Raw genomic sequence first — 13,304 nt, forward strand, 5'->3', positions numbered from 1 at the left:
TACATTTTCTGTTGTTACCTAACTCTGCCTATTAAAGATAAGTCATCAAGTTTCCAGAACTACCAAAACTCTTGTCATTGGGACTCAATCTCCCCAAATGGAGACCACTGGGTCAGGCATTACTGACATGTACTGACCACCTTCTAAGGACAACCTTCTAAGGACTGGCTGGATGCAACACATGAATTGCTTCATTTAATCATAGAACAACCTTTCAAGGTCAAGATTATTACCCCCCTTTTTCCAGATGCAGAAGCTGTGGCTCCAAAACCGGAGGTGTCTTTCCCAAAGTAACATAATGCCAACCACACAATGAGGCTGGATTTTAAACTCTGGTCTGGCTAACCTCAAAACCACCTTTCCATTTCACCAATTGGGGGAGGTGTCCGAAATTTTCTATGCTTCAAACTTAAGGCCTATCCTAGGGGGATTTCATGGTGGTTCCACAATCAATTCAGAAATGGATTTCACTGACAGACCATCTTTGCCCCTGGATCTCCCCCCACCCCGAGGACCCCAACCCTGGTCCTACCCACCTGCTGTCTTCTTCCATCTTAATCCTTCTTTCAGGCAATACTTTATTAAAACCCACCTCCTATGACAGCCTCCTGTACTTCTTGACTTCAACGGCACACATGCTGAGACACAACATTCTGGAGTTGCTAGCCATCATTTGTCACTTTTAACTAAAGCGTTCTGGCCTAACCTTGGCAGAAGACTGCTTTGGGACAAATAAAAAGGAGGCGTGGACCATTTTAGCCAGAAGAGGCTAAATGGAACGCATCACCGCTACAGGCTGAAATGCCTCAGAGCATCGAGGGTTCAGCAATGAAGTCCCACCAGCAAACACCAAGAGCTTTCAAAGATGTGCCACCCAGTAACAACAACGAGATGGAACACTGGTCTGGCCCTGTGCTATCCAATATAGAAGCCACTAGCCACATGTGGCTACTGAGCTCATGAAATGTGGCTAGTCAGAAAAGACTTAATACCCCCCCCAAGAAAGAATGTAAAATAGCAATTAATAATTTTTATATTAATGAATACTGAAATGATAGCATTGCAGATATACTTTGGGTTAAATAAACTATATTATTAAAATTAATTTCATCTGCTTCTTTTTAGTTTTTTTAAAGTGTTACCAGAAAATTTTATTTATTTTTGTTGTTTTGTTTTGTTTTGTTTTGGCCATGCTGCACGGCATGCAGGATGTTAGTTCCCAGACCAGGGATTGAACCCGTGCCCCCTGCAGTGGAAGCACAGAGTCCCTCCAGGGAATTCCCCAGAAAATTTTAAATGACATATGTGACTCACATTTGTGGCTCGAATTATATTTCGATTGGACAGTGCTGGCCTGACATATTTAAAAGATGAGGAGACCAAGACAGCAATTCTAGAGTTTTTAGGAAGGGCACACACACAAAAATATAGACATTCGCTCAGAGTCTGATTGGACTTTAAATATAGCACAAACATGAACTCTTTAACTCCACAAAAATTCCTCTGGCAATCTGAAGTAAAAGTGAGGAATGAAAGTAACTGGGGCTGCTCTCCCTGCCACCAAGACAGGGATCCCACGCTACTTAAAGTCTCCATTCCAGCCACAGAATCTGGCAAAGATACTGTTTCACTGTGGAAGGACATAGCACCTGTCCTTCCCGTCTCATCCAAGGCCAACAAGCTGAGGTGTGTGCCTGACTGCCATGCAGCTGAGACTTCTTCACAGCTGGCCCTTCAGGCAGGCTCAACCAGGGGACAAAACATGTGGCCCAGGACACCTACCCCACAGGGTTCATGTGCAAGTCAACTGGGATAATAAATAAGGAGATAAAGTGTAAACAGCAACGTGCGATGTTCTTGGAGCACATCACTGTCGATCACCTAGACCAGTATCTGTCAAACTCTTTTAACCTCACGGTAGGACTTACATTTATCATGCACATACATCGGCACATGTAAATAAAACTAAAGTTTCATGAGACAACACTTACCTTCAATACATAGCTATGCCTCTGCTAGTTTGTGTTCCCCTGTATTCTATTCCATTCTTTTTTTTTTTTCATGCTGATTATGACCCACTAAATTGATTTTACAACCCGCCTGGGTATGATGAATAAGAGGTACACTCCCCACTCTGTGATGGACACTGCTATTTGACCACTGCACCCCACTCTCCAGAATATGGGAGTCCAGATGTGACCTCAGAATCCTCTCAACACAGTGATCCAGGCAGCTGTAGCCCATTGCTTGGAGTCAGAATCAGAGAAGAAAACTATTTATTAATATCTTTGTTTTGATCCAAAGCTCTCATATGACAAATGCAAAAACTGAGGCTCAGAAGGAAAAAGTGGTTTGTCCAAGGTCATACAGCAAGACTTTGGGAGAGCTAGGGCTCCTGTGTACCCACAAAGCCACTTCACCTGCCATCACCAGGGAGGAGACACATGAAAAAATTTCCAAATTTCACCATGACCATGAAAAGTCAGCCTATACATCCAGTGAAACACAAAAGGAAATTCTCATCACCCCACCAAGGAGAAGACATGAGGATTCTGAGGTCAGAGGAAGCAGCAAGCCAAGAGCTGAGTCAAAGGTGGGGGCAGGGGGCGGGGAAATTGTGTCTGACAATGGAGGAGTTTTTAAACTCTGTTTCTCAAACGAAACAAACCATTGGCTATTTTCTAGCACCAGAGAGAGGTCACACTTACACTGACCAGCCATCTTTGTTGCTTTCCTTCTGCAAAAGCAAGAGCCCTTGTTCAAGTTCACCTCTGTGCAGGGCTGAAAGTATAAGCAAGCCCTTCTTCTTAGCTTGGTCCAAAGTCAAGCTATAAAGCAAACCCTTGAAATTTCAAACCTTATTAGAAAAAAAAAAAAACCTCCTTAGGCAGAAAAGCAAAACATTAATAAGAGTCTCCTCTGTGAAACTGAGCATAAATGATCTTTCACCAAAATAACTCAGCCCATCATCAAATTACCACCCCTCAAGTCCAATCTGTCAGATTTTTTGCCCAATATTAAAAAAGAGTTTGGTGAACAGACATGGCCTAACAAAAAAATCAGCTGAAATATCCATTTCTGGTCACACTTCCATCCATGATAGGAGGTGAGAGAGGTATGGCCCAGGTCAGGTCTCAATCCTGAGAGACGCCCATAGAAACAAAAGAAAACTGACCCCGCCCCCAACAGTGCCATCATGCACCTCTATTTCCTTAACAACAAACATGATCTGAATAACCAATTAAAAAAAAAAAAGAAAGAAAGAAAAAACAGGCCTACAAAACAGAGATGATTTTCAATTTCTAGCCAGGAGTTCCCTTTAAACCATAGACAACACAACAAAATTTCAATAGAATGGAATGAAGGAATCTGAGTTGTGTGTCAGGAGATCCAGGACACACAAAGGGACGTGCTGCAATATTTTTATTCCTTGTACCAGAAATAACCTGTTATCTACAACCCTGACTTTTTCTCAGATGCCCGGTAAGGGTGCCCAACCCACCCCTCCCCAGTCCAGGGCACAGCTCTCCTCCATCACTTGCTAAGCTGGCCCTACTGTCTCATGAGGCCTCTAGAGCCCTTGAAAATTATAAATTCTTTGACCGTCCTAGGCATCGGCCTAAATAATTCAACAGAGAAAAAATTTTTAATTACGCTCTGTTTAAAAAAAAAAAAAAAAAAAGCTCATTCCAAATGTCAGAATGTGGCCAGTCAGCCCTGAAGGATTTTGTTACTAAAAAAGTAAAAATCTCCCAAATGCAATGGTGCTGATGGGTAATGTCGAACCTCTGTCACTGTCAAATATATTTCACATAATTTGTATCCCCTTAGAAAACTGAATTTCCAAAAAATGGGGATGGGAATCCATGGACTGGGGCCATCATTTCTTCTAAGACCAGCTGGTGACTGGCGAAAGGGGATAGGGTTTCCTGTCCTAGCCCTGTGTGACCCATCATCAGGTCCCATCAAGATCCCACTCCACAAATGCTAACAATATTTCCCCCTCCTTTTGGACAGAAAAATTAGAACTTTTTTTTTTTTTTTTGGTGCAAAATCCCCAGCAAGTTCAGATACTAATTTATCACAAATAACCCTTCAACTTTGGGTAGGTACCTTACTTTCCTCTGTTAAATTTCAATTCAGTCAGTATTTGTCTTCCCAAAGAAAAAAAAGAAATTGGGGCGGGGGAGTTTCACCTTATTTGATTCTTTTGAAGGCCAAAAAACGACATCAAATACTATTTGCACATATGCTTTCATGTTCCAAAGACAAGTACCTTTGGGTTTGGCTTTTGTTTATATTTTGATTTTTTTCCTTAAAAAAAAATTTTAATTTTGATGCTAGAATCAGCTGAATTGGTGTTTTACCCCATTTTTTCAGCAAAGTAAGTATTCCACTAGAGAAGATGGATAAAAATCAGAATTTTCATCTCCTCTGTTCTTCCCTCTTTTATCTTTCCTTCTTAAGTCAGTAAAATTTGTGCTTTAAAAAAAAAAAATCACAGACCCCCCCCCAAATGATCAAGATTAATAGATTTTCCCCCCATTTGAAAGTAATCAAATTTGTGAAAAATACCAAATGTTAATAAACTACCAACCCCACATCACAATCAAAGAGGCTGAAACCAATCCGGCTATTTTTTTTTTTTCAATAATAAAATTTTCAAATTGGAAGACTGAGCAAGCACACAGAAAGGAAAATTTTCTTCCTACCAAGGATTCCTCAACCCTTGTATTTATCAACTGATTCAGTTGCGTGTCATAAAAAATGAGCTTCTGTGAATCCACTGTTAGTTTTTTCATAATAATGTTAATTATGCATATCTTATTTTAATGGCGGTCTCTCCTACAAATCTGTGGGCTACTCAGTTTGTATAATGTAATGAATTTACATTTTTTTTCCACTGAACATTGCTCAGAAAAGGTTTCTGACATTTTCTGGATAAAACAACAACAAAAAAAGAAATGCCTAGACCTTTCAGGAAACAAAATCAGAAAACAGTCTTAATTATTCCATCAAAACAAAAAAAAATAACACAAAACCCAACAAATGCAGGGAAAAAAAGACAGGATTTCACTCTAACTTTTCCAGTTTCTGTTTTTCTTTAGAACCTTGAGATTCAATTGCAGTAAAACATAAATGAAAAAAATTTTTTAAAAACCTACAATTTTTGGGTGTGTCCAAAGCCAACATTTTAGGGTCTATTTTCTCTTTTAAATCCTTCCTTCTTGGAAATAGAAAAACTTTAAATATTGCCAAATGGCAAAATTAGTCTTTTTTGCACGCTGAGCTAAACAAGTTCCAAATTACAATGAAGTACAATTTCTAATTGCTTCAATAAAGCCAATTCTCCCAGTTTCCCCTAAACTCAACAATTTCCCTCCTTTCCTCAACCCAAATAGTTTTTTTCTCAAACTAAAATGAGTTGGGCAGCCAAACTGACTTTGGTTTTAGAAGGCTTTTTGCTTTCTCCCCTTCAAAAACTGAATTCATTCAAATTCCAGCTTAATTTTCATTTACATATTATCTGGATTTGGCTTCAGAAATAAAAATTGTCTCTATACTCCTGGAAAGATCAAAGTGAAAACTGTCACCCCCAAAAAGAAAAAAAAAGAATCTCTTTCCCCTCCACTGTCTTATAGAGCAAACTTTTGAAAAAATAAGAAATAAAAAATATTTCTTTTCAATTTTAATTTTTTTTTATTTACAAAATAGTATCCTCTAGGTGGCGTCGTTTTAATGGGAAAAAACTACCGTTTGAAGAAAAATTAGAAAAAAAATTGAGAAAGGGAAATATGGCCTAAAAAAAAAAAAGAGATTGTTGCAAAGACAGGGGACCAGGGGGGAAGACCTCCCGGGGGGTCATCAGGGACCCCGAGCGCACAGAGGGTCAGGGGGAAATTGCAAATTTAGGGGGGAGGGGGGAGAGCTGGAAGGGGTTGTATTTTTGCAAAATGTGAATTGTCCAAACTGAAATGGCTGCTCTGTTCTCTCGCCGCTTTGTTTTCTGGGCTCCGGTCCGAGCCCGGGGCTGGAGGGGGCGCCGGGTGGGGGCCCGAAAAGACCTCCCCGTCACCCCCGCCCTCCTCACACCCCGCGGCGCCCGGGGGGGCTCTCCAGACCCCGACCCTCCCGTTTGCGCCCACAAAAAAGCCCGCAAACGTGCCCAGGCACTTTGCATTTTGCAAATCTTGCAATGAAGTGGCGCAGCGCCCCGGGCCCCGGCCCCCCGGGGTCCCCAGCGCTGTGCATGCCCCCGGCCCCCCGTCGTACCTGCGGAGCCGCCGCGCCGCCCGGCTGGTTCATGGGTCCGTGCGGGAGGAGGCGGCCCCGGCGCGTCCTGCTCCTCCCGGGCCGGGCTGCTGGTGCGCGCACAATGCCGCCGCCGCCGCCGCCGCCGCCGCCGCCGCTCCCTCCTCCGCCCGCCCCGCTCAGGCCGGGGGGGCGGGGGCGCTGGGGGCGCGCAGGGGGGGCGCCCGGCCCTCGCCCCCACCCCCGGCCCGCACCCGCCGCCGCAGCCGCAGCCGCCGAGCCGCCCCTCGCGGGCCCGCGGCCGCCCCCCGCCGCCCTACCCGCCCCCGGGCCGGCCTCGCCGCGCGGCCCGCGAGCTCCGGGCCTCGGCCTCGGCCTCCGCGCCGCCGGCCTCCGCGCCGCACACAAAGCCGGCCGGCCCCCGGGCGCGCCGCTCCCGCCCGCCAGCCTGCCCCCGGGCCGCGGCGCACCCGCCCCCCAAACTTTCCCGCGCCGCGCCCCGCTCTCCCCGCGCCTCCCGCACCCGCCCCCCAGCGCCCTCCTGCCCTGCCCCCGCTCTCCAGCCCCTCGGAGAGGTCATTTTCACGTTGGAAGAAAAGTTTGGGGAGCCGCCCCTGGACGGAACACAAGGGGTTAATGGGAACTCCTCGGCTCCCCCCTCCACCCCCAAAAAAATCAGATTGATTTTTTAAATAAAGTTTGAAGAACTGGCCTTATGGAAGAATCGGAAGGCTCAATGGGGATATTCCTATTGCCCCTGCCACCCCTCCAAAAAAATCTAATGTAATCGAAAAATAAAAGTTTGAAGAACTAGCCCTAAGTCAGACAGGAGGGGTTAAGGGGACTCCTTCTAGCCCCCCAATCAGATTGAATTTAAAAATAAATATTTGAGGAGCTGCTTTTATGTGAAATGCGGGATAAAGAATGTTTCTCTCTACTCCTGTCAATTTTTTTTAAAGAACGTATTTATTTTAAAAATAAAAGTTTGAAGAACTGGCCCCATGTAAGATCAGAAGGGCAAAAGATTAAGGGGGGGTTAGACGCCCCACCCACATCCCCCAATCAAGTTGATTTCAAAAAGAAAAATTTGCAAAACTCTATGTGAAATAAACAAGAATATTTTTATCCAACACCCTAAAAAATCAGATTATTTTTAAATTTGGGAACTGCCTTCTTGTAATTTTGGAAGGTTTAAAGGGGATTTTTACCCCATTTCCTCCTCACCCTCCAAAAAAATCAGATTTTTTAAAAGAATTAAAGGTGTGAAGGACCTGCCCCATATAGGGATGGGAGGGATTACTGGAGATCCTACATCTCCCACAACTGATTGATTTTTAGAATAAAAATTTGAAGAACTGCGTATATATGAGATGAGAGAAATCTTTCTTTACCCCTCCCCAAGAGAAAAATAGAGGATAGTTTTTTAAAGTAAAAGCATTGGAAATTAAGGGTAAACAGGTATCTCTTCTCTGCCCCAGCCTTAAAAAATCGAATGTGTGTGTGTGTGTTTTGTTTTGTCTTGTTTTGTTTGATGTTTAAGAAGTCGGGTCAATATGAGACAGGAAGAGTTACAGAAATTTTTTCCCTGCACCCTCTAGAAAAGTTATTTTTTAAATGTCCAGAAACTAAGGGATTGTATAGAAGATACTGTCTCTCCCTAAAGAATGAACATGTGAGAAATTTAGCCCTACATAGGAGGCAGAGAATTAAGAGACACACACTTCTCCAGACCAAACACACACAAGAGTGAGAGGAATCTCTGAACCATTCCCCCACTACCCCCAAAGCTGGAAAGTCGTTGAAAATAAAAAGTGGCCATTTTTCTCCCTGCCAGCCTGGCAAGCGTGTCCCTGGCAAAGCTTTGGCAGCCTGTGCCAAGGCTAGTGTAGGGCAGACACCAAGGGAAGCAGGGCAGCCTGTGGAGCTTGGCAGTGTTGGGCTCCTGTGAGCCCAGGACACACGTGCAGGCCAGGCAGCCCCCAGCCTGTCTGCCCCTCAGCCACCAGATGGCCGAGGCCCTGTTACCCAGGGAAATGCTCCATGTGTGATGTCTCTCTGGCTCCATCCCTGTGTGAAGGTTTCTAAGCACCTGTTTCAAGAAAAGACCCCCTACTCTGCCTTGCGGAGCCACACCTGACTTAAGGCCCTGGAGCAGAAAAAAACTGTATCCAAAACAACACTGAGTCTCGGTCACCACGGCTGAGAGCCATGGGGTACCAAGGGAAGAAATCCTGCCCTGGGAGTCAGGAAAACGTGATGCAATAAATAGTCGTTGAGCACTTACTATGTGCCAGCCTGTTGTGTCTAGTAGGGCAACTGCACCATGGAAAAGAGGATTGCTTGCAGCAGCCCTTCTCAAACTTGAGCGATCCTCAGAATCGCAGTGAGGGCCTGTTACAACACTGATTGCTGAGCCCCACCCAGACTTCTGATTTAACCAGTCAGGGGTAGGGACCAAGAATTTGCATTTCTAACAAGTCCTCAGGTGATGCTGATGCTGGTGGTCTAAGGACCAAGTTTTAAAAGGCATTGTCATACAGTGCCAACAGCAAAATGCACAGGCATAGGGGAAAGAGAAAGGACCCAACCTAGCCCCAACGGGGCTGGTGAAGATTCCAAGAGGAATAACATCCTGCAGGAAGGCTGGGTGGAAGCATCCTTCCTCTCTGGGTCTTAATCAGATGGCAGAGTCTCTTTAGATCAGGGATTCTTAAATAGGTTTGGGGATCCATGAATTAAGACATTTTATGCCTTAAGTAAATTTATCTCTACACGTGCATTCTGGGGAAGAAAATCTCTGATTTTCACCGATTTCGCAAAAGGGTCAGTGACCCCAACCTGGAATGATTTTTCAGGCACCTTCAGCCTGGAAAATACTCACGGGACCTTCTCAGCCTTCTCTTTCTGGAATGACCGCAAGCCTTTTCTGCTTCTCTAGTACCCACAGTCACAGGAACTGGGCCTTCTCTTCCATGAGGCACATCCCGACAGAGAGCCTACAATGCATTTAACACCACTGAGGGGGGGAGGTGTGTCCTCCATCTAGGTCCTGGCCCTGGAGGGTCTCCAGGGTCTTCACTCTGTCCCTCCTGGGCCACGAAGGGTATATGCTCAGGGGACGAAGACTGGGCTTGATATCTTCCTGACAAAATCCGGTTTCTAAATGAACGCACACATGTCCCAAACCATAGTGGAAACATCGCAGTCACACAGAGCTGTGATTTATCGCTGTTCTGGAAGTTAACTAAGAGTAGACTCCCCACAAGCAGGGATGGGGCTGTGGGGAGGACAGGGAGTATTTAGTGAGAGCCCGGGGGCAGGACAAGACCTGCTCAGTGATGGAACAGGCACCATGATACCACAGGGACAGGATGACCACAGGTCAGAGCTGCTGGGAACAGACACTTACATTAGGTGGATACATAGTCAAGTAGGGACCTCCAAGGGCTTACCTGTACTCTAAGGGTCCATGATTCAGCTTGACATACCTGTGTTTATCAAATTCTAGAAACTTCTGACCCCTTCTATCCCCAGCCCGCTTCCCCCAGAACCAGCACTGCTTTAATTACTAAGAGCCCAAGCTGTGGAGTCAACAGCCTGGGTCCCACCCAGCCCTGGCTCTGGCCCTCGAATGCTACCTGATCTTGAGCAGACAGCTCAATCTCCCCTTATCTCTGTAGTGCTGACAGTAGGGGTGCTTTGAGGATGAAATGAGATAATACACGTAAAGCTTTTAGAAAGTGCCTAGTATAAAGAAAACACTCCATACACGTCAGCTATTGGAATCAGAGACACGAGTTTCCAGCCTCTGCCACTGACTAGCTGTGTGACCCTGGGCTCCTGACTTAATCGCTATGCCTTAGTTTCTGTCTCTGTAAAATGGGGGTAAGCCTACCAGTCTTATCAACACTCTTTTAGCTGTAACCAGTAGGAACAAAATCTTGCTTAACAAAAAAGTGTTATTTTATTAAATTAAATCATGGTACCCAAGGGCAGGAAATGAAATGAAACCTCCAGAGGTTTGGAGCCAGGAACTAGAAACTCATCAGGAACCAGGCCTGCTCTCTCCATCACTCTGTGCAACAGGTCTCCGGACATCTCAGCTCCAATTCATCCTGTCTGTCTCTCTGCCCCGCTTCCTTCCCACCTCTCTGCAGGTGGGTGCTCTCTGCCTCTCTGGGCACACAGTCAAGATGGCCTCAGTGCCAACAGGTGCTGACTGGTATCTCTGTGTTCCAGTCCAACTTCTTGGGACAGAGAATGTGGTTGGCCAAGCTCATCGGCTCAGATGCCACCAGGAGCCAATCACTGATGAGCAAGGGGAATGCCATCACATAACACACAGAGACTTCGGAGACCCATCCCTGAGGGAAGGGGGTGTGGTAGGCTGGGCAGGGAGGTAATCAGATACTGAGAATGGTGAGATTTTGAGATTTTGTCACGTGAGAGTGCAAGGTAGATGTCAAGCTTGTGTCACAGGCAGATGAGGGGAACAGGGAGACAGGAATTGCCCCAGAAATAGCCTTTGGCTCTGAAACAGAACCTGGGTCTTAGCTAAAATCTTGTGGGTTGATCTTGGTGAAGAAGATGCCTTTAGAATGAAACAGTAGGTTCTCAAGAATGTGGAACAGAATGAAGGCAGGGGCTTCAAAAATGGTGTCTTCTTCCTCAAGCCAGGTTTCTTTTTTAAGCCTAAATAATGCTCTTTTGTGAACCCCCTGCCTGAGAGACTCAGGCTGCCTAAGTCTCTACATGATGGGAGAGAACCACACAATCCAGTCTTATACGATTTCTTAGCAATTTACTAAGATGGCAGCATTTTCTTATTTGATCCACTACATCTCTGAGATGGGCAGAGAAGGTACAATCACCCTTATTTTAAAGGTGAGGAATTTGAGGCTCAAGTCCTTGCCCAAACCAGCCAGTGGCAGCCCAGTCTGACTCTCAGGCCGGGCTCTGCCCACAGTGCTCTGGCTGCCCCCATGGAAATTTCTGGTGATTGGAATAAAAATCGACAGGTTCGGGAATTCCCTGGTGATCCAGTGGTTAGGACTCAGTGCTTTCACTGCCAGGACCTGAGATCAATCGCTGGTCCAGGAACTAAGATCCAACAAGCCGCACAACGCGGCCAAAAAACCTCCCGCCCCCCCAAAAATCCCCAAAAACCAAAATCGACAGATTCATTAAATCGTCTTGATTTGACTGTGGAATTTTCTTCTTTTCCTACCTCACCCACCTCTTCCTCCCCTCCCCCACAAAGAAAGAAGTTGGGAAGATGTGGCATCAACTTATTTCCTTAAGAGAGGTCCTTGCAAGTCATGGTGAAGTCTCCAGAGAGACAGGTACTTGAGGCCTTAGCAGTCCCCCAGGGAAGAAAAGCCAGAAAGAATGAAGGCCCAGGACACAAGGCTGGCAAATCAAAAGAGAAGGGATCAAGCTGATGGCCCAGAGCAAATATCAGAATTAAGGCCAAATCTGAGTAACCCGTCCATGGATTCAACAGCAAACGCAATAAAATGTGCCACATGTTTCAAAAACCTATTCCATACACCTGCCATCCTATGAAGCGTAGAGAAAGTCTAGCATCCTGGTGAAGATCTCATCCAGTCTTGGCAATTAGATCTGGTAGGAATCCCTGCTCTGTCCTCACCATATTGTGACCTTAGCTACCATAAAAGCCCCAGTTTTCTCATCTGCAAAATGGGCAAAATATGGTACCTAACATACAGGGTGATTTAAAGTATTAATTCATGTTATGCACTCAACACAAGGTAGTTATTATTTCTCGTCCCAGCTCATTTCCACTTTAACATACATAGAGCAATTCAGGCCCCTGGGTGGGGGTGGGATGGAGTCACCTCATTTGAGCAGCATTATCTAGCCAGAAGGGAACAAAGTCAGCTTTGGAGGCAGCTGCCCCATGTCCAGCAGGCTATGCCCCCAACTATGGCAACAATCCTGACCTTAGTTCTTCTGTATCTCAGAAGGGAGTAGAACCCAGGCCTGTGAGCCATGGCCACTGAGCCTGTGCGTCCGGAGCCTGTGCTCCACAGCGGAAGAGGCCACAGCAGTGAGAGGTCTGCGTACAGAAAAAAACAAAAACAAAAAACCAACCCCCCCAAAAAAGGGTATAACTGATTCACGTAATTAAAAAGTCAAAGGAAGTATAGCTTCAGGCCTGGCTGGATCTAGGGGTTCTAACTGTCATCACGACTGTTCCTTCCCACCTCTGGCCTCTGTTTTCCTCTCTGTTAGCTATCTTCAGGGAAACTTTTTCTACGCGGTAGCCCCTGGTTCCTCTAGACTTAAGCTCTATCCTCTCAGTAATCTCAGTGGAAAGGGAAACTTTGCATTCCGTATTCTTGAAAGTGAATCTCATTGGCTTGACCTGCCATGTAACCATTCCTGAACCAATCTGGGGCAAAGGGGATGAAATATATTGATTGGTCTGGTCTTGGTCATTTGCTAATGGCACTCAGGGGTGAGTAGAGAAACTCCATCCAGAATACAGAAACTGAGCATGGTGGAGGTCTTGTTCTCCAAGGAACATTGAAATTCTGTCACTAGAATGAGGTGTAATGGAGAACAGATGACCTCTACAGCCCTCTTTCCCCAAAAAACTAGAAGAGGGTAACTTTCAAGAGAGAAGAGAGAAATAAGCCTTTAGATTATAACTGCCAGTTGCCAGACCTGACCAATTCTGGCGTTTATGTCTCATGACAGCTCCATGAAGTCAGTGAAATCAGTGGTCTCATCACCCTTTGACAGATGCAGAAACTGCAACACATTGGCAGAGGAGGGAAGATGTATCAGTTATCTGTTGCCACAATAATGCTGTATAACAAACCACCCCAAAACTCAGTGATATGAAACAATAAGCATTTACTTAACTCATGAGTTGTGGGTTGGGGATTTAATCTGAATTGTTCTTCTAATCTAACTCTGGCGGTGGCTGGCTGTTGGCTGGGGTCTCACACAATTTGTGGTCAGCTGGGGCAACCAAGGTGCTTCCCCTAACTCTCCTAGTCTTCCAGCAGGCTAGCTTGAGTATA

General features: G+C 45.6%; 1 protein-coding gene across 1 annotated transcript in view; it reads right to left on the minus strand.

Moving 5' to 3' along the window:
• ZNF618 (zinc finger protein 618) overlaps nucleotides 1-6,306 on the minus strand; it is a gene marked incomplete at its 5' end in the record, with an annotated part of 182,300 nt that extends 175,994 nt beyond the window's left edge. The window contains 1 exon segment of the mRNA XM_079705913.1: nucleotides 6,274-6,306. Within this exon segment, the coding sequence (XP_079562039.1) occupies nucleotides 6,274-6,306 (33 nt within the window).
• Between the last annotated feature and the right edge of the window lie 6,998 nt (nucleotides 6,307-13,304).

Source organism: Hyperoodon ampullatus (assembly GCF_949752795.1).
Source record: "Hyperoodon ampullatus genome assembly, chromosome: 6".
NCBI lineage: Eukaryota > Metazoa > Chordata > Mammalia > Artiodactyla > Ziphiidae > Hyperoodon > Hyperoodon ampullatus.